This window comes from Microcebus murinus, chromosome 22 (genome assembly GCF_040939455.1).
Source record: "Microcebus murinus isolate Inina chromosome 22, M.murinus_Inina_mat1.0, whole genome shotgun sequence".
Taxonomy (NCBI): Eukaryota; Metazoa; Chordata; class Mammalia; order Primates; family Cheirogaleidae; genus Microcebus; species Microcebus murinus.
The window spans coordinates 23,793,808-23,814,060 of record NC_134125.1 but is presented as its reverse complement, the minus strand read 5'-3'; the positions used below and the strand labels follow the sequence as shown (position 1 = coordinate 23,814,060).

At 46.7% G+C, this 20,253-nt stretch overlaps 1 protein-coding gene across 1 annotated transcript in view; it reads right to left on the bottom strand.

Annotated features, from left to right (window-relative positions):
- Nucleotides 1-20,253, bottom strand: part of CABIN1 (calcineurin binding protein 1) — a 170,931-nt gene that overhangs the window by 129,419 nt on the left and 21,259 nt on the right. The window contains exons 2-10 of the mRNA XM_012749260.2: nt 18,678-18,754; nt 18,076-18,168; nt 15,501-15,614; nt 12,085-12,219; nt 9,868-10,048; nt 6,368-6,497; nt 4,495-4,644; nt 1,753-2,039; nt 209-377 (exon numbers count right to left, since the gene is read on the bottom strand). Of these exons, the coding sequence (XP_012604714.1) occupies nt 209-377; nt 1,753-2,039; nt 4,495-4,644; nt 6,368-6,497; nt 9,868-10,048; nt 12,085-12,219; nt 15,501-15,614; nt 18,076-18,168; nt 18,678-18,680 (1,262 nt within the window). The 5' untranslated portion in view covers nt 18,681-18,754. The remainder of the gene's footprint in view (nt 1-208; nt 378-1,752; nt 2,040-4,494; nt 4,645-6,367; nt 6,498-9,867; nt 10,049-12,084; nt 12,220-15,500; nt 15,615-18,075; nt 18,169-18,677; nt 18,755-20,253) is intronic.

Genomic DNA, 20,253 nt, shown 5'->3' with positions numbered 1-20,253 from the left:
GAGTGAGATTCTGTCTCAAAAAAAAAAGGAAAAATCCCAGATCCTAACATAGGATCTGGTCTGTGCTTCAGACATTTGCAAAACTGTTATGGGAATGCATGGAAGTACCCAGAGGAGAAGGCGGGGATGGAATGAGACTTATCATTGGCGAGGTAGGCTGGTGGTTTGGGGGTTTGTTTTTGACAATCAGAAAAAATGTGCACAGTACCTGGACGGCAAGAACTTCACCAGAAGCTCCTGGAAGTCTACTTTCTCTTCTTTTTTGCACTTGGTGTTTCGGACACGGGCAGACCGTCGCTTTGCTGTTTCTCCACTCTCTTCTGAAATCTTCTTCCGCTTGACCCCTTTCTTGGATTTATCTCCACCAGAAACATCCCCTTCACAAAGAGTACCAATTAAAATCTTACACAGTGGCGGGTGAAAAAATTCACCACATAGACACATCCAGCCCCCTTTTTTATAGCTCTACCAGCATTAAAGTCTTTGATGTTCAAGAAAACTTGACTCTCTTCAAAGAGTCCTGAGTAAAATTAATTTCAAACCCCTAAATCTCACCCTTTCTTGAATTCACAAGACCCAAAACTAAGTTCCAAGATTATTTTCCATGGCTACAAAGATACAGGATCTCAGAGTACCCCAAACCTCCCACCCCGCTCTGGTCAGCTGAGCTTCCAGGGCCTCAGTGGGTGTGCCCGGGATGGACAGCACAAGTGGCACTGACTATATTCAGGACCCTCTCAGCACCCAGTGGTCTGAAAAGAGCAAGAGAATGTGTGAACCATACAGAGAACAGAAGAATGTATATGATCAAGTAAAGAAGTTAGAAACAAAAAAGTATGTGCCTCATTCAGAAACTTCTTTAACTGCTAGATATTCTTTTATTCAGTTACACTGAAATCAAGAAAAGGCTTGGAAGCTTTTGTCAAAAAATTTTTACATCTCCAATCTTAATAAAAATCGGTAAAGTAGGCTGGGTGCAGTGGCTCACGCCTATAATCCTAGCACTCTGGGAGGCCGAGGTGGGAGGATCGCTCAAGGTAAGGAGTTCGAGACCAGCCTGAGCAAGAGCGAGACCCTGTCTCTACCAAAAATAGAAAGAAATTAATCAGACAACTAAAAATATATAGAAAAAATTGGCTGGGCATGGTGGCGCATGCCTGTAGTCCCAGCTACTCGGAAGGCTGAGGCAGGAGGATTGCTTGAGCCCAGGAGTTTGAGGTTGCTGTGAGCTAGGCTGACACCACGGCACTCTAGCCCGGGCAACAGAGTAAGACTCTGTTTAAAAAAAAAAAAAAATCAGTAAAGCAATATAAAAATAAACTACCACATACGGTGGTAACTTCATGGATTTTGTTTTCTAAGGTCAAAGAATTCAGAATGCACAAAGCCAGCAAAAGAGCAGGACCAGCAGAGGAGACCCGCCACTACCACATCACAAGGGGTAAGAGCAACTTCCACATCAGGACTTAGCAGCCATGCATTAAAGGGTCCCAGGGGGATTCTCAATGAGCAAGGGGTTGCGTCCCAGAGCATCTCACGTCCCTGCAGGAGCTTCAGTCCTGAAGTGGCCTTGATGAGCAGTGGCCCCGTGAACAGGCTGAGAGGATCCTCGAAGGGGCAGGGGGCTCCCACTTTCACTCGAGCTATGAGGATCAGCATGACCTTCTGAGAGGCCAGGTACCCTGACATGCTCATTCCTGCTGGGCTCAGCAAACAGGGTCAAACAGAAGCCAACCCAGGGGGCCTGCTCACCCACAGGAGCACCTGTCTCCAACAGGCTGGGACTGTGAAGCGGAAAGCTGGTTGTGGTCACAGAGGTGTAGGACAGCACAGGCTCAGCCACAGCCATGGCTGGGTTGGTACTGACAGTGCTTGGCTCGATCACATTGACTGGCGTCACCACCACAGAGGACACAAGAGGCTGGCTGGGGTCCTGATAGTCGGACAGGTCGATCCTCTTGCCGAGGCTGGGCCGTGGGGGCTCACAGGTTGTGAGGTGGTTGTACATGGCCAGCAAGCTCTCTCCGAGGCACTTCCAGCTGCAGGGAGAGGGCCAGAGTGCCCAATCAGCACTCCTGTCTTGGGGTGCTCTGAGCATAGGGCTAACTGTCCTTTGGAAAAACAGCAGAGCTGCTCCTGGGGCTGCCATCTCCACAGGGTAGGGGAGGTGGTCAAGGTTTTGTTGTTTGTGGTAACTGGTGATATCTTGAGTCTAACACAGCTGGACTGAAGGTGGAGCAGCCAGGCTGGAGCAGGGGCCTGGCACCCTCTTCCCCTCACTGAGGCAGGAGCCCCTGAAGCATCTCGGCCTACGGCACTTTCAGACTCACCTAGGCAGGGATGAAAACCACTGACTTACTTCAAAAACTCCTCCCCCACAAGGCCAAATCTTTAAAACACCTATGGCATTTCTCTGATGCCACTAATCTGGGTTTTTTGTTTTTTGGCAGCGGGAGACTGCCAATAGGGATATGGTCTAAAAGGGTTAAATGGCCCTCAGTGGATCACCAAATGGGCTGGGTCCTGCTGGATGGCAAAATGAGTGTTTTGTTGCAGTATAGTGTGGTGTATCATGTTGGGGCTGTCTGTTGTTTTGTTATTTTATGTTTTATGTTATGTGCTGTATATTAAATTGTGCACTGTCTCCTATGCTCTGTGATGTGGTGTGATATATCCTTCCATCCATCCCTAATGGCTTCCCATGTGTCAGGCTAAAGACCAAAAGCTCAGCCTGGCCTCTCGAGAGCACCCGCCTCACATCTCCCCCTGCGCCCCTGCCACGTCAGCTTACTTTCAGTTCCTCAGACAAAATCACACTCCCACATCCCACGGGGCCTTTGCACAGGCTTCCCTCTGCCCAGAAACAACACCCTCACCCCAGCCCCAGCCCTCTGCCGCCCATGCCTCTGAGGACCCCAGCTCCAGCGCCCAGACTTCCCCAACCCCCAGGGCAGGTGGACTCTGCTCAGAAGCCCCAGCACTGTGCTTCTCCCCTCGCAGCCCTGTTGGTTGGAGACATGTGCTCCCTCCTCTGGGTGACCGACTAGCCCGGGACCACCTACTGCAAAGGACCAGGCCCCGCCACACTGTGCCCCAGCACAGAGTGCATGCTGAGCACTTTGTGGCCTGCATGGAGCTGGCATCCAGTAGGTGTTGAGAAAGGAATAAAAGGACAGTGCTTCGAAGTCCAGACTCTGAATAACGCAGGCTCCCAGGAAGAGATTTCTGATCTATCTTTCTCCTGTCTCAGTACATTTAGACAGGGAAGAATGTGCTCACCAGCGGGGTTGTGTCAAATGCCTTAAATACACCACTCACTCACTCACTGAGCCTTGCTCGTGCCTGGTAGGCACTGAAGAGACCAAGGGGCGGTAAGCTCCCCCATAGCCTGTTTTGTTGAGCCCACAAGCTATGAATGGTTTTCATGTTTTTAAATGGTTTTCATGTTGTTTTAAAAAAAAACCCAGAAAACAAAGAATATGCAACAGAAATTGTATGTGGCCTACAAAGGCTAAAGTATTTACTATCTGGCCTTTACAGGAGAAGTTTTGCTGACCTAGGATAGATGGTGGTTTCTTTACAAGTCCCAGGTCCTCTGCTCCCAGAGAGGGAATCTACACTCATCCTCTAATAACTCCCTCCTGCTTCCACTGGGCCCTCCCCACACTGCAGGGTGGCCGTGATGCCAGCACACAGCCCTTCCCCAGTCATATCACTACGTCTCTTCAAGTGTCCTCAGGCCTTTTCCTCCTTCCCTGGGCCCTTCCAAAACCCTAACCCTCTGTAGTTAGGGAGCCCATACTGAGAAGGGACAGGGATCCTAACCCAGCTGACAAAATAAGAGAAAGGGCACCCAAGAAGAGCCCTAGAGCAGCCCTATCATCCCGGCCATGTTGCTGCTCGAGTGTGAAGATATTCCTAGGAAACTCCACGTGATAAAACTTACAACCAGTCATGTAACACAGATCATCGCAGCCTTTCCTGAGTGGCTACCCCAACTCCAGCAGACTACTGACACCAGTCTGTCCTTCTTAAAGAGGGAGGGCCTCTCACACTTCACAGGGCTCCTAAGGGCTACACCGAGGCCCATCCTGCAGGAGTCCCTGCATGGCTCTGAGAGGAAGCCCAGACCTGGGACTGACTCTGGGCCCCTCACTTAGTTCCTCTGAGCCCCAGTTTCTCCTGGAAAGTGCTTGGCAAATTTAGTTTCCTTTTCCCTAAGTAAGGAACGCTGAGAGGGGCCTCACAGGAATGTGGCAGGTATCTGGGGTCAAGAATGGTGGCAGCAAAAAGGGACTTACACTGGGCATGCCTGAGAGTGAGATGACCTGCTTCTTAGTAGCCAACAAGTGCATGCCTCCAGCTGACTGGCCACCTTGCGCCCCACACCACCAGCCCAGGGTCAGGCCTTGGGGTCTCTCCCTCCTGTACAGGGCAGTGTCTCACATCAGGGCCTGGCTGATCCAGCATTCCCAGAGACACCAGACGACCTACGTGAAGAAGGGAATGGGCTGCACCAGTTTCAGGTCCGGCTCCTTCTCCCGAACGATCAGCGCTTGTCTCTTTTTCCTCAGTCCCAGGGCCTCGTCTATAATGGCCTGCATCTCAGCTGCACTCACTGACACGTTGTGAATGGACATGTCACTAAAAGCGTGTAAGAAAGGGAGAAATTACAATGTTACAAACTAGAGCCAAGGCTGAAATTTTACAGACAGGGATGCATTTAAGTTAATACCCTCTAATGTGTATTGATTCTTTCCACAAATAAAATAACCACTTGAGTCTGGCCTGGAAAGGGCAGTAATTAGCATTCTTAATACCCAAGAGCACTAGAAATGACTAATACTCCTTATTCTTTTGATAATTCAAACTGGGCAGAGAAAGGGTTTTCATGTGCATTAACAGAATCATAGTAAAATCTGAAGAGCCACAGAAAAATAAAATTTTTTCTTCAATTGTTATTAGAAAATTTTAAGAGAATTTAACTCTCCCAATACTGCCCAAACTGACAAAAAGTCATCAGACAAGCAAAGCTCACAGGAGTCTATGGTGACCCCAAAATACATTAAGGGTAGGGGCTCTAGGGCCTCAGGTGCTCTCCCATAGACACACCTCTGCCTGAGGAGCCCCAACAACACCTATCCTTCTGCCCAGACTGTCCTGATGCCTCCCAGTAGGGCTATACCACACTACCCCTCACTTAGAGACTTGTCTGTTTTACATATCTGTCAACAATCCCCTGCAAAAACGTTAGCTCTATCAGGAGAGATGTTCCCTCAGCTCCTATCTCCCCCCAAAAGGCAGTTTCCTCAGGAAAGGCACTAGCTCATGGGGGACATTAGACATTGAAATAAGTAATCACTAACCTCCCAAAGGTGAGTGCCAAGGGCCAAGGAATACCAGAGGGCAGGAGGAGTTGACTGGGCTGGCGGGGGGGGGGGGGGGGGGGGTGAGGGGAGGGGCAGCTAGCCTGGTAGTTGGAACATGGAGGAGGAGCAATGCGGTAACAGATAGAGAGATGGGCAGACAGCAGGAGCCAGGGGGAGGAGACAGGGCCAGTACTAGAATTTGCCAGGTTCTTGGGACAGTGTTAACAAAAGGGGCCTGGGAGAGAAAAGCAGAGGGCAAGGAGGGGGACCTAGTGAGTCAGGCTGCCAAAAACCTCTTGGGCAATGCAACTGAGCATGGGTTTTGGGGACAAGAGAGGGGTGGGGCACATGATCAGAGGCACGTTTAAGACACTAAACTTGCCGGGCGTGGTGGCTCACACCTGTAATCCTAGCACTTTGGGAGGTCAAGACGGGTGGATCTTTTGAGCTCAAGAGTTCAAGACCAGCCTGAGCAAGAGTTAGAGCCCGTCTCTACTAAAAAAATAAAAAGAAATTAGCTGGACAACTAAAAATATATAGAAAAAATTAGCTGGGTATGGTGGCACATGCCTACAGTCCCAGCTACTCAGGAGGATGAGGCAGGAGGATTGCTTGAGCCCAGGAATTTGAGGATGCTGTGAGCTAGGCTGATGCCACGGCACTCTAACCTGGGCAACACAGTGAGACTCTGTCTCAAAAAAAAAAAAGACACTGAACTTGGGCAGCACCGGGGACAAAACCCTGGAAAGGGAAAGGCAGGAGGCAAGGAGGCAAGCTGGGCAGCAAGCTGCCCCAAGCATTCAGAGATTAGACACAACTGGGTGGTCAACAAGGCAGACCGCAGTCCACTAGATGAGGGGCTGCGGCAGGGGACAAAGCCCCAGAGTGCAGGGCTCCATCCTCCAGAGGTCAAACCTGAGAGGAAACGAGGCACCCCTGACCTTCAGCCACTACACAGGCAGGGAATGCAGCCACAGTGGGGAAGAGGCATAACTTACCATCGGAGGAACATTCGGAGTGAGTCCTTCCGGAGACAAGGCTGTTCCTCAAAGATCTTCTCCTTGAGGACCAGCCCTTTGCTGTACCGGCAATCCTTCTCCAAAGCTTTGCAGATAAAGTACAGACATGCTGGCAGGGAAAGAAATACTTTATGACTTCTGAGACTGCACCTGGAAGCCCTGGCCTTGCCAGTTAACAACAGAAAAATGTTCCCACTCTGGAATCAAGGACATGCCTACTAAACAAAAATGAGATATCACTGTAACCAATCATTCAGGAAAGATTTCTGAAAACCACAATACCCAGAGTAGATGGGGTCTGCAAGGTGAGCAGACAAAATGCTGCTGGCAAAGGACAGACTGTAGGACCTTTCTGGTGACCGCAGGCATTACACACAGACCCTTGACTCAGTGATCCCACTTTTAAGAACTGCTACAAAAATACCTACAGGGCTCACGGCAATTGGCTATTGGCTAATTGAAAAATAGCTTTCAGAAAATCTGGAAATCACTGTCCCACCATAGGAGCCTCGTTAAGTAAGGTTAATTTTATGTGTCAATTTGGGGCACAGGATATTCAGATTTTGGATGAAATTAGCATGAGTAGTATGAGTAGATTGTCCTCCCTGATGTGAGCAGGGCCTCACCCCACCAGCTGAAGGCCTGAATAGAACAAAAGGGCTGACCTTCCCCAGGACAGAATTTTTCTGCCTGACTGCCTTGGAACTGGGACACTGGCTTTTTCCTGCCTTCTCACTAGAACCAAAATACCAGTCTTCCTGGGCCTGTCAGCCTTCAGACTGAATGACACCATCAATTCTCTTGGTTTTGGGACTTTAGACTTGGACTAGAACTATACCATTGCTCTCCTGGGTCTGCAGCTTGCTGACTCACCTTGTAGATCCTGAAATTTGTCACCCTCTAAGATCACATGGGCCAATTTTTTATAATAAATCTCTTTCTTTATGTGTTTGTTGCCTGTGTCTTTATGTGTTTGTCGTCTGGTGACTCTAATATAGTACTCCAACCCTATTTTTCGCAAAAGGACTTAAGTACACCAAGCCTAACTTCTCCGAACATGAGAGAGGGGTGTAAAGAACTAAATCAGTTGGCTGGGGAGGGAAGGCTGAATCCCAAAGGTTGTACCCAAACTATGAGAGGAACATCTAAGAAGAAATTAAAAGCCTCTGGAAGAAAAAAACTGCTAAAGTAAAAATGCTACGCCACAGAACTGTCATATTTTGTTGGTGGGAGTGAAAATGGGGCAACCTACAGAACAAATGCATCTGTTCACTGAGGGATATATATACAAGAATGCTCACAGCAGTGTTATGCCTGAGAGCTCAAATCCGGAAATAACCCAAATGTCCATGTACAGAATGGTTAAACTGTGTGGATGCACATAAAAGACTATACAGCAATAAACAAAAAAATCTAGTGACCACTATGCCCTCCGTGGGTGCACTCACAGATAGGATGACAGGCAGAGGGAGCCAGGCTGAGACCAGAACACTACTTCTGACTCCACCTGGAGGAAGGTCAACACCAGGCAACATCCCTCTCTGGTGACAAAATGGAGAAATCAAGGTTGCCTTAAGGGGTGGGAATGAGTGGAAGGGACCAAAAGCAGCCTGCTTTCTGGGGCATTGCACATGTTCTCTATCTTGATGTGCTTTCACATATACAAATTGACAAGCTCAGACTTATGCACTTTACTGTGTATATTTTGCCTCAATCAAAAAGGTTTAAAAAGTAGTTGTGGAAAATAAGCACTGGAGGTGGGAAGGGTGAGCAAGGCTTTGTCCTTCACATAATCTATCCTGTTCCTCTTTGTTTTTTAAAAAGTAAAGAAAAAGCTTTTCTAGCCTCCAGACTTGTTAAGTTTAGGCTACCCAATCCATCATACTTTGTTATAGCAGCTTGAACTAAGACAGAAACTGGTACCAAAAAGTGTGCTGCTATTGTAGCAAACACCTAAAAATGTGGAAACAGCTTTAGAACTGGGTAACAGATATAGGCTTGAAGAGTTTTGCGGTGCTATTATATAAAAGGCCAATACTGGCATGAAACGATTGTTAAAGGCAATTATGGTGAGGGCTCAGAAAGAAGACAGCTGTCGAGAAAGCTTCCATCTTCCTGGAGAATAAATAATCACATACTAGCAAGAACCTGTATGGACAGAAATATGGACATTAAAAGCGATTCTGCTGAGATCTCACATGGAAATGAGGAACATGTCATTGGACAATGGAGAAAAGGCAATCCTTGTTATAAAGTGGCAACGTGCTTGGCCAAACTATGTTAGTGTTCTAGTGTTCTATGGAGGGTAGAACTTGAGAGCAATGAAATTGTATATTTAGCTGAGAAGATTTCTAAGCAAAGTGTTGAAGGCATGGCCTTGTTCCTCCTGACTGCTTATAGTAAAATGCTAGAAGAGAGAAATGAATTGAAGAATTTTTTAAACAAAAGGAACCCAGAACTTAAAGATTTAGAAGATTCTCTATCAACATTGTAAAATTGAGGGAGCTTATTCTGAGAACATTAAGGGTGTGGCTGACCAACCATTTGATAATAAGATGAGTATGGGTGCAAACCACAAATTTAATCAGCCACCTCAGCAGAAGCCAGAAACAGAGATGGGATTGTACCAGCAGAGACACTGCCAGCTGGGACTAAAAGGAACAGAAAAAACAAGAGGGAATGAAGGTAGGCTGGGAATATGTTCTACCCTTCAGGAAATGGGAAGGACCCCAAAGGTGATACAAAGAGCTGCCACTCTCGCCACAGGTCCAAGGCCCAGGGCTGGTTCCTTCAAGGGTGGGGCCATCTCTCTGCTTTGCATAGGCCAGGATGTCCCCACCCAGTGCCACAGGGGCCTTGCCAAGCCAAAAGGGTAGGGCTGCCACCCCAGCAGGCCTCAAGGGCAGAGCATCAGATCAAAATGAATTATGCCTGAGCCTTAAAACGTCACAAAATTCACCTTACCAAATTTTGGACTTGTTCGGGACCCATCACACCTTCCTTCTTTCCTATTTCTCCCTTTTGGAGTAGCAATGTCTATCCTGTGTTTGCCACCATCATTGCTTGATCTTAGACTCTCTGGCCTCCAGAATTGGGAGAAATAAACTTTTGTTCTTTTTTTTTACTTTGAATCATCTCATTTCTGCTGAAATTTTTGTTGTTTAATACACCTAGTCTACAGTACTTTTTATGGTAGCCCAAACAGACGAAGACAGACTAGATGCGACAGTGCAGGGATGAAATAAGATAGCCAAAGGGTAAACCACTTAGAGAACTTGCCACTTACTACTACAAAGCATCTGATAAAGCAAGAAAGACAAGCAGAATAAAGCAAGGATGTAAAAACATTTCCACCCTTCCTAAAAAGTCTTGCAAAGCCCTTCAGTGTTAACTTTTGCTTCCAGCTTACCCAAGCTCCCCTCCCTCTTCTGTCCCCCAAATCACAGGCACATGAGATAAAGCATCAAAGCCTGACTCACTTGTGTAATCGCTGAGGGTGTACAGGACTGTGATGAGGTTGTCCAAGCAGGGCCAGTGGTCAGGATTGCACCGCAGCCCTTCCTCAAAAGCATGGCGAGCCAGGGGGACCCGGACAAGCCTCAGGGCCACATGTCCAATTTTATACCAGAGGTTGACATCCGTGGAGTCCAGCATCACTGCCTGGAAGCAGCATAAGCAGAGGGCGTACAGACACACTCGGTCAGTTCCCTCACTGAGCAGGCACCCATGGGGACAAGGGGGCACAGCACTGCCCCAGCCACTCAAACTACCCAGGGAAATGGCAAAAGTGGCATGACTGACTATCTTGTAAGTGTCTAGCAAGGCCAGCTCATCTTTCCTGGAGTCACACATTTCTAAGACCCAGAGTAATGACATATAAAAAGTTACATGGACCAATTTATTTAACTCAAAACATTTTCTTGATATATTTTGTCAATTTAAATATTCATGGGTAGGTTCAGTGGCTCATGCCTATAATCCCAGCACTTTGGGAGGCCAAGGCAAGAGGATCGCTTGAGGCCAGGAGGTGAAGCCCAGCCTGAGCAACATAGTAAGACCTGGTCTCTACAAAAAAATAAAAATTTAAAAGTCAGGGCCGGGCGCGGTGGCTCACGCCTGTAATCCTAGCTCTTGGGAGGCCGAGGAGGGCGGATTGCTCAAGGTCAGGAGTTCAAAACCAGCCTGAGCAAGAGTGAGACCCCGTCTCTACTATAAATAGAAAGAAATTAATTGGCCAACTGATATATATATAAAAAAAAAAAAATTAGCCGGGCATGGTGGCACATGCCTGTAGTCCCAGCTACTCGGGAGGCTGAGGCAGAAGGATCGCTCCAGCCCAGGAGTTTGAGGTTGCTGTGAGCTAGGCTGATGCCACGGCACTCACTCTAGCCTGGGCAACAAAGCGAGACTCTGTCTCAAAAAAAAAAAAAATTTAAAAGTCAGCTGAGCATTGTGGCACATGCCTATAGTCCTAGCTGCTCTGGAGGCTGAGGCAGGAAGATCACTTGAGCCCAGGAGTTTGAGGTACCAGTGAGCTGTGATCAAGCTACTACTGTATAACAATCTGAGCAGTAGAGCAAGATGCTGTCTCTTTAAAAAAAAAAAAAAAAAGTGGCCGGGCACAGTGGCTCATGCCTGTAATCCTAGCACTCTGGGAGGCCAAGCTGGGAGGATCGTTCAAGGTCAGGAGTTCGAAACCGGCCTGAGCAAGAGCGAGACCCTGTCTCTACTAAAAATAGAAAGAAATTAATTGACCAACTAAAAATATGTAAAAAAAAAAAAAAAAAAAAAAATTAGCCGGCCATGGTGGCACATGCCTGTAGTCCCAGCTACTCGGGAGGCTGAGGCAGGAAGATTGCTTGAGCCCAGGACTTTGAGGTTGCTGTGAGCTAGGCTGACGCCATGGCACTCTGGCCTGGGCAACAGAGTGAGACTCTGTCTCAAAAAAGAAAAAAAAGAATATTTGTATTCCTTACATATTTAATAGGTAAAAGAAGTAAAAGGATTAAAATGAAAAGAAAATATAGGAGTCTATAAGATTGAGGTCTTTTTTTTTTTTATGTAACTTAAACATTTGTAAAGATTGAGGTCTTAAGATAGACTTCAATTCACATTCCTGCTCCAACGCTAATTAGCAGAGTGATCTGAGCCTCCATTCCCTCATCAATGAAGTGAGGAGATAAAGACCCTTCCAATCAAGAGGGCATGAGGATTAGAGAACGCAGGGGAAGCAGTTAACATGGTGCCTGGCACGTCAGGGCCCATAGAGACAGCGATGGTAACAAAATAATAGCAAAACTATTATGACTGGAAGTGTACTGGGTGTTAGGTTTCAGGCTCTATGCTTCACTCTTTTATGCATACCAACTCATTTAATTTTCACAACTATCCTCTTTTTTATTATTCCCACCATATTGGTATAGACCTGAGAGCATAAAGAGATTACATAACTCACCCACAGCCAAACGTGCACTGAGTACCAGAAGAACAATTCACATCCAGTCCTTTGCATCCTAGAGTACCCTCTCTGTCCCCAGCCCCTGCTCTCCAGGCCCATCTATACTCACTGTTATTACTCACAGACTAGGGGTTTGGGCACTACAGGTCGGTGACGCACCAATACAAGTTTCTTTTTAACCAAAAAGACTCCAACCTCATCTCCTCCACCAAGAGCTTTCAAAACACCAAAACCGCACCTCCAAGTAGAACTCCATGGCTGTCTCGAGATCCTCCCGCTGGGCCGCCAGCTGGGCCAGGTTCTTATATGTAGAATATTTCAGTATCAGCCCAGGGTGTTTCAACCCTTCTTTCTCATCACCAGATGAAATTGCCTATGAACAAAACAAACAGGAGCAGAAGTGACACCTAGGCCCTGAAGCCTTAGAAGTCAGCAGGATATGTGGCTTCCTGGCTGGCCTCTGTCATAGGCCCTTGAGCCAGTCCAGTGCTGCCCTCCACTGGAAAATGAAGGCACCGTACCAGATGTTCTCAGAAGACCCCTCCAGTCCAATGACACAGAAGGCAGGCCAGACCACCATGAGGTAGTTTGCAGGGAATCTGGGCATCAACAGAGACAGAAGGAAACCTCTCCACCACTACCGCCATGCCTGAGGGTTCAAGCTTGGACGGTGACATTTACAGCACCGGTGGGACCGTCACCCCAAGGCTCCAAGTCCAAAGGCTGTCTCAGGCAGCAGGCAGGACCTGGAGCTTTATCCCAGGCACTCCTAGATTAGGAGTCAGGAGGCTGAGCTCCTAACTCTGTAAGTCATCACATGATCATAGACAATTTACTAACTAAAAGTCAAGCGTTTGACCTCTATAACATTAAGGAAAGTAATTTCTACCCTAAAAACAAAAAGTTAAAGTGAGGCCAACTACGGTAGCTCACACCTGTAATCCTAGCACTCTGGGAGGCCAAGGCGGGAGGATCGCTTGAACTCAGGAGTTCAAGACCAGCCTGAGCAAGAGTGAGATCTGTCTCTACCAAAAATAGAAAAATTAGCCAGGTGAAGTGGTGTATGACTGTAGTCCTAGCTACTCGGGAGGAGGATAGCTTGAGCCCAGGACTTTGAGATTCTATGATGATGCCACTACACTCTACCCAGGGTAACAGATGAGAGCCCCTGTCTCAAAAAAAAAAAAAAAGAAGAAGAAGAAGAAAAAGAAAAAAAAAAAACCCAAAAAACAAACTACTGATTTCTAAAAGGAAAAATGTACTGGCACAAAGAGGCTACAAAGAGGCTATTTCCTGGGACAAGTGGCTTCCACACATTGATCTTTATGTTTAGAACAGGCAAGACCCAAGGGTATGCCACCCTCAGGAAGCATCTACTGGTTAATCCAAGAATCTAACTACCTGGAGCTCTTAAGGAATTCCACCAAGACAACCAAAAAGCTCAAATCAAGCCCCATTCAATTATATTCTACTGTTGTACAGCTTATGCCACAAAAACGTCTGCAAGAACCAGCTGACCAGGGCAGGATTGTAGGTACCTTTGCCCCTCCAGGTACACAACTCTTCAAAAAATAATGTGAACAAGTTTACAGAGGCTGTGCAAGTCTACTACAGACTGAACAGTCAGCAATATGTGTGCACACAACAGTGGAAGCTCTTAACTAACCTCCTCCTAACTGACCACCAATATTTAGCACCACCCACCTCCCTGAAAGACTCGCCCTAACAAGCCTTCCAGGATGCTCACCACCCACGATGACCACTTCCTAGGAGTCAGCTGTGCTCCAGGGCCTGTTTATGCCAATTGTCTGTGAGACTGTAATAACATAATTTAGTTTTAATAAAAAGTACACCAATGGCGCATGAGTGTAAAAAGAAACTTTTCTATATATTTTCTATACTTTTCTATTATTTACAATGAGCATATTTTAGTTTTATAAGCATGGGGGAGGCGTTAAAATAACCTTTTCAGGATGAAAGCAATACACCAAACAGAGAAAGATGCACATACCTACAACAATAACCCTAACACATAGCCAGTGCCCTTAGGTCAAAGGCTTGATGCCTAGCACCTGTTGGGTGCTGGCTCACCCAGCATGTGCTCTGTAATTAAAGTGCCTGCTCAGCTATGCCTACCTGTTCACGTCTCCGAGGCCCAGTCTACTGTGGGTTGCAAAAGAAGACCCACTCCTGAAACATGCCCAACACCTGGCTCATAACCAAAGTTCAGCAAATATAGAATAAATTATTTTTCCCTCTCTGGGCTCTCACTCAATTCATACTAATGAGGAGGTGGGGGGGAGACAGGTCACAATTCCCATGCCCCTAATTCCAAGTCATTCTAACCAGTAATCAAAGAATCTTGACAAGTTATACAATTAGGAATATGAAGAAATGAGAGAAGGAATAGACGCTTTCTGCTGACAATTGGAACTCAGGTAGCAGTCTGTCTCACCAGTGGCAGAAATCATCCAGGGGTGGGGCTTAAGGCACAAGTGTCTGCCTTCCTAGCCATGTAGGAGACTGCTCAACTGAAGGACTGTGCGATCCAGAAATCTGCTTCCATACTGTACACCATCTGTGTGTTGGGTACTTGAAAACAAAAGCCTTTCCTCCTAATAAAATAGGTGTCTTCCTAAATCAATGTCAGTTTAAGTAATTCCCAGACCTCCAGATGACATTTCCATGACCTAGCCAACTCCATGCTTAATTTACTCACCACTCTAAAATGGTCCCCATGCGGGGACCAGGTCCTGCCTTGCTTGCCCCTCTCTGCCATTCCTGCTGGCCCCAACCCTTCTCTCTGACTACATTCCAAAGTCCATGATGTGCTTTACACAGACTCTCCAAGCTGCTCCTCATCTGCCACTCAAATGGCATTTACCTGCCAGGCACGGTGGCTCACACCTGTAATCCTGCACTCTGGGAGGCCGAGGCAGGAGGATGGCTTGAGTTCAGGAGTTTGAGACCAGCCTGAGCAAGAGTGAGACGCTGTCTCTACTAAAAAATAGTAAAAATTAGCCAAGTGTGGTGGTGCAAGCCTGTAGTCCCAGCTACTCAGGTGGCAAAAGGATCACCTGAGCTCAGGAATTTGAGGTTGCTGTGGGCTAGACTGACGCCATGGCACTCTAGCCTGGGCAACAGAGTAAGACTCTGTCTCAAAAAAAAAAAAAAAAAAACAAAAAAAACATGGCATTTACTAAAATGTACTGCCAACAGGATCATTAGGGATCAGAACACCATGGACTCCAATCCTGGTTCTATTTTTTTTTTTTAAGTAGTACTTTAAAGCAAAATCCTAGTTCTAATGTTTTACTTTCTTAGGTGGCTTTGAGCCATCAACACCTCACTAAGCCTCAGTTTCCACTTCTGTAAAATGGGGACAACACCTGCCAACAACTACTTGGCAAAGTGGCTGTAAGGATTAAGTAATGATGTTAGGTGGCACTTCCTGAGCACTTAAATTCACTCACCCTCATAACAACTCAGTAAGGCAGATACTCTATAAGTAGGAAAGAGGAGGAAAGAGGTGAAAAGAGGTGAAATAATGTGTCTGAGGTTACCCAGGCAAAAACTGAGAGAGCAGAGGTAAGGCCCAAGCCATGCGGTCCCAGAGCCCACACGCTGACCCCACCCGGCCTGCTGGCACCTCACCTCCCGCAGCAGGCGCGCCTCCAGGAGCTCATGGTAGGCTTTGGCAGACTCCTCAAACCGGTCATGTTTCTGCAGATCCAGGGCCTTATGGTACAAGGCAAAAGCCTCTGCTTCCTGCAAATCAAGATAAGAGATGTTTTCATGCAGCACAAAGGTTTGTCTTTTTTAAGCCAAAATGTGTATAAAGGGGACTATAGTCATGGCCATGTTAACTGTCAGCTATACCTTCTGTAGTAAAAAAACCCCTAATACTCGAACTTGCCAGGAGCTCATCACAGGGAGAAGAGACACAAGCGATGCAAGCACCACTGAGTCTAAGTGACAGTGAAGAAAACACAGAGAGCACTGCCAAGGTGTGAGCCCAGCTGGTACCTTCTAAGTGAAGAGTGGCCATATCAGCCAGAGTAACCCTTCTCTTAGACAGTGGCATCATAAGAAATATATATATTTGGTCTTTGTCCCTGGTTCCTGACAAGAGCTTCTAAAATCCTTAGTTTCCGGAGTGATAGGGTGATAGGAACATCTTTTGTTATTCATAATGAACCCCTTAACCACACTTGAGTTTATGCTAATGAGATGACAGGTAGCTGGGGTCCTCTAGAAAGCTTAAGGATGGGGAATGGTTGCCAGAGAAACAAGCCACGTGATTAAAGGGTTGGAACTTCCAGCTTCCCCATCTCCCAACCTCGAGGGAAGGAAGAGGGGCTGGAGATGGAGTTAATCACTAATGGTTTAATCAATCATGCCGATGTAATGGAGCCTCCATAAAAACCCATAAAGGACAGGGTACAAAAGCATCTGAGTTGGTGAACAACACATGGAGGTCCTGGGAGGGAGGCACCTGGAAAGGGCATGGAAGCTTTACACATCCCTCCCCCAGAACCTTGCCATAAACATCTCTTTTGTTTGGCTGTTCCTGACTTTTATGCTTTGTAATATCCGTACATGTAAGAGAAGTGTTTTCCTGAGTTCTGTGAGCCATTCTAGCAAATTATCAAAACTAAATAGGGTGAGGCATAAGAATCCTCAACTTTGTAGCCCAGCTGGACAGAAGTGTGAGTATCCTGGCAACTGGCTTCTGGATGAAGGCAGTCTTTGTGGGACTGAGCTGTTAACCTGTGGAGTCTGACACTAACTGAATTATAGGACATCCAGTTGTTTACCTGAAAGCTGGAAAATTGGTTGGTATAGGGAAAAAAATACCCCATGCATTTGATGTCAGAAATGTTATGAGTAAAAAGTTCAGTGTGGCTGGCTGCAGTGGCTCACACCTGTAATCCCAGCACTTTAGGAGGCCAAGGTGGGAGAATTGTTTGAAGTCAGGAGTTTGAGACTAGCCTGGGCAATATAGCAAGACCCTGTCTCTACAAAAAAATTAAAAATTAGCTGGTGTGGTGGTGCATGCCTAGAGTCTTAGCTACTCAGGAGGCTGAGGAAGGAAGATCACTTGACCCTAGGAGTTCAAGGCTGCAGTGAGCTATGATTGTGCCACCACACTCCAGCCTGTATGATAGAGCGAGACCTCCATCTCTAAAAAATAAAAAATAAACAAACAGAAGTTCAGTGTGAATGGTTTCCATTGCTTTCTACTAGCCATTCTGCCCTAACCTGATTACTGCCTGGGAAGATAACAATCTCCTCTGGGAGAGAGGGGATACTGAGCAGGCTAAACCCCACTAACATTCTCTGCAGAACAGGGACAGCTGACTCCTGACAGAGCTGTGGAACTGTCCTGATTTCTCCCCATAAAATGTAGGGTGGGGGCAGGGGGAGGGCAAATATACATTTATTCCAGGAAAAACAAAGATAGGAGTACACCCTTGATACAATAGGGTAGGACATGGTGTAGACCAGGGGTCCTCAAACTTTTTAAACAGGGGGCCAGTTCACTGTCCCTCAGACCGTTGGAGAGTGCGCACTGTGGGCCCGGGACGAGTCGGCTGCTAAGCAGTACAGGCAGTGGCAGCAAAAACACCCGGAGGGCCAGATAAATGTGTTAGGTGGCCCGTATGTGGCCCGCGGGCTATAGTTTGAGGACGCCTGGTATAGACGGATGGATGGAAAGAAGAAAAGCTGAAATGGAAGAGATGTCAGCCCTCATGGTAGAGAGGAGTGACTGAGAACCCAGGGAGCTGAAGTCAAGCCTGACTCTCCACTGCCCTGGTGCACGATCCCAGGCAAGGCAGCTCTCCTCAAGGGTCTCATCACACTGTACAGTGCAGGAAAGGCAGTACGGAACCTCAAAGCTCCACCTCCCATTAATATTCTACCATTCCCTGGGCACACCAACACCCAAGGCCTGCACAAAGAACGGGCTGCGTGGAAAGCTGGCACTAGCTGGAAAAGTGGGCCCTGGGGCTGAGCTGGCCCTCAAATATACTGACAGAATAAATATAATTTATCTTCCATATGACTGTCTCCTAAGTGAAACAAGTTTAACATGAGATGGAAAGCTAGCCATCTTTCAGAAATTCCCACTAAAACCCTGGAGATATCTGACTGCATTTAAAATGAGGTTCCATCTACAGAAGATGAAGCAAGATTTACCTGCAGAGGAAGACCTTGGATTACATACCTGAGCCTCCTTTGTCTGGGTTTTGTGACTTTTAAAGCTTCCTTCATGATCATCCTCAACTGTGGAGCTGGCATTTAAGGCTGCAATTCGAATCTAGACACGGATTTGGAGAAAGAGATGAGTTACATTCACTCGTCTCTTCAACCATGTGCAGATGAATACAGTTCTGCTCCAATGCACAATCTGTTCTACCTGGAAACGCTATGGCCCTAAGATCATTGACGGGGGAAAAAGGATTAGGACATGTTGGGGGAGGGCCATGCCAATCTGTGCAGGGAGCATTTCCTGGATACTGTCCATTGCAAAAGGAACAGAGGCTGAGGACACTTCAGCAACAGCTCAACACGATGGAAAAGCCATGTATTGGAATAACAGATTCCAATGAAAAATGCTAATTTTGTGCCTTTCCAGCAACTGTGACAAGGCCCTGCAAACCACTTCAACTGCCAATCAAGCATTCATACCCTCAAATGTGCCAACAGCCCTTCTGGGAAGAAGGCTGCTCCATAATGAGGGCCTTCAGAGTCTACGCGGAAAATCCCCTTACCCCTAGGAGTAAAGTAATGAAAGAAAGCAGCACGATAGGCAGGCATCTGTCTTACCATATTGAGAGAGATTCAGCAGTGCTACACAGCATCACTCCTATCACAAGCAATGGTGACACCAGTCCACAAATCTCCTAGAGAGGAAACAGGACAGACTGAGACAGAGCCCAGGAACAGCCAGGAATGTCACAGTGCCAGGGGCCCACCGGGGACCAGTCCCTCCCTGGGCTCTATGCACACAGGCTAGTGAACAGCTGCCTTGGGACAGCGATGTGGTCCATCACACAGGGAGCTCCTTGGTCCCTCACCAGAGCATCTACCCTTGTGGGCAAGGCACCAGGTGCCAGGCACACAAAAGAGTGAGAACAACTCCTGCCCCCAGGGTTCACTGTTCAGCAGAGTTAACAGGCCTATAAATAGTTAATTTTTTTTTTTTTTACAAAAGTTGAATAATATAAAGAGAAACACAGGCATATAATATCTAAGGGCAGAGAACAATTCATTCAAAGGGATTAAGGAAGGCAAAGGAGTAAGCCCTGCATTAAGCCTTGAGGAATGGAACGCATTACAGCGGAAGCCAGTAGTGAAACAGAGGGGCAGGGAGAGTGTGCTGTGATGGGAAAACTAGGAGACAAGGCCTTGGAGTAGTGATGTGCGTGGAGGTTGAAAGGTAGTTGAGGCCCAAGCACAGAGGCCCTGAGCCCTCAACTCTATCTGCAGGCAACAGGGAGCTGCTGTGGGCCTTAGGAGAATGAAATGTTTCACCTATGTTTTAGAAATATAATGGGAAAAAAATAATTAGAGGTAGCCAGATCAGTTTGAAGGCTGCAAAAGACGACAGGATTGGCAAGATGTGGAGAAATCAGAATCTCATACATTGTTGTTGGGAATGTAAAATGGTGCAGCCCCTGTGGAAAACACTCTGGCAGTTCCTCAAATATTAAACAGAGCTAGCATACAACCTAGAAATTCCACTACTATGGATCTACCCAAAAGAAATGAAAACATGCCCATACCCAAACTTGTTCATGAATGTTCACAGCAGCATTACTCATAACAGCTAAAAGGTAGAAACAACTCACATGTCTGTCAACTGATGAATGAATAAAATGAAGTATGTTCATCAAGGGAGTAAAAGGAATAAAGTTCTGATACATGCTATAACATGGAAGAACCTCAAATACATTACACTAAGTAAAATAAGCCAGGCACAAAAGGACAAACATTGTATGATTCCACTTATAGGAGGAACCTAGAGTAGTCAAATTTATAGACAGAAAGTAGAATGGTGGTTGCCAGGGCCTGGGTAAGGGGACAATCGGGGGTGACTGTTTAATGGGTACAGAGTTTTAGTCTTACAAGATGAAAAGGGTTCTGGAGATAGATGGCGATGGTAACACCACAATGTGAATGTAAGCTTAATACCACTGAGCTGGTCACTTAAAAATGGTTAAAATGGTAAATTTTGTTTGTATATTTTACCACAACTTTTTCAAAAAACTGGAATTAACAATCAATAAAGAGTTTCCAATTAGGCTCAAAGTCAAATGTATTTTCAAAGCACAAAGACATTTGTCCCAATAAAGTCTCTACAAGACCCTGATAATCCTCCAGGCAGACCGACAGCCCACAG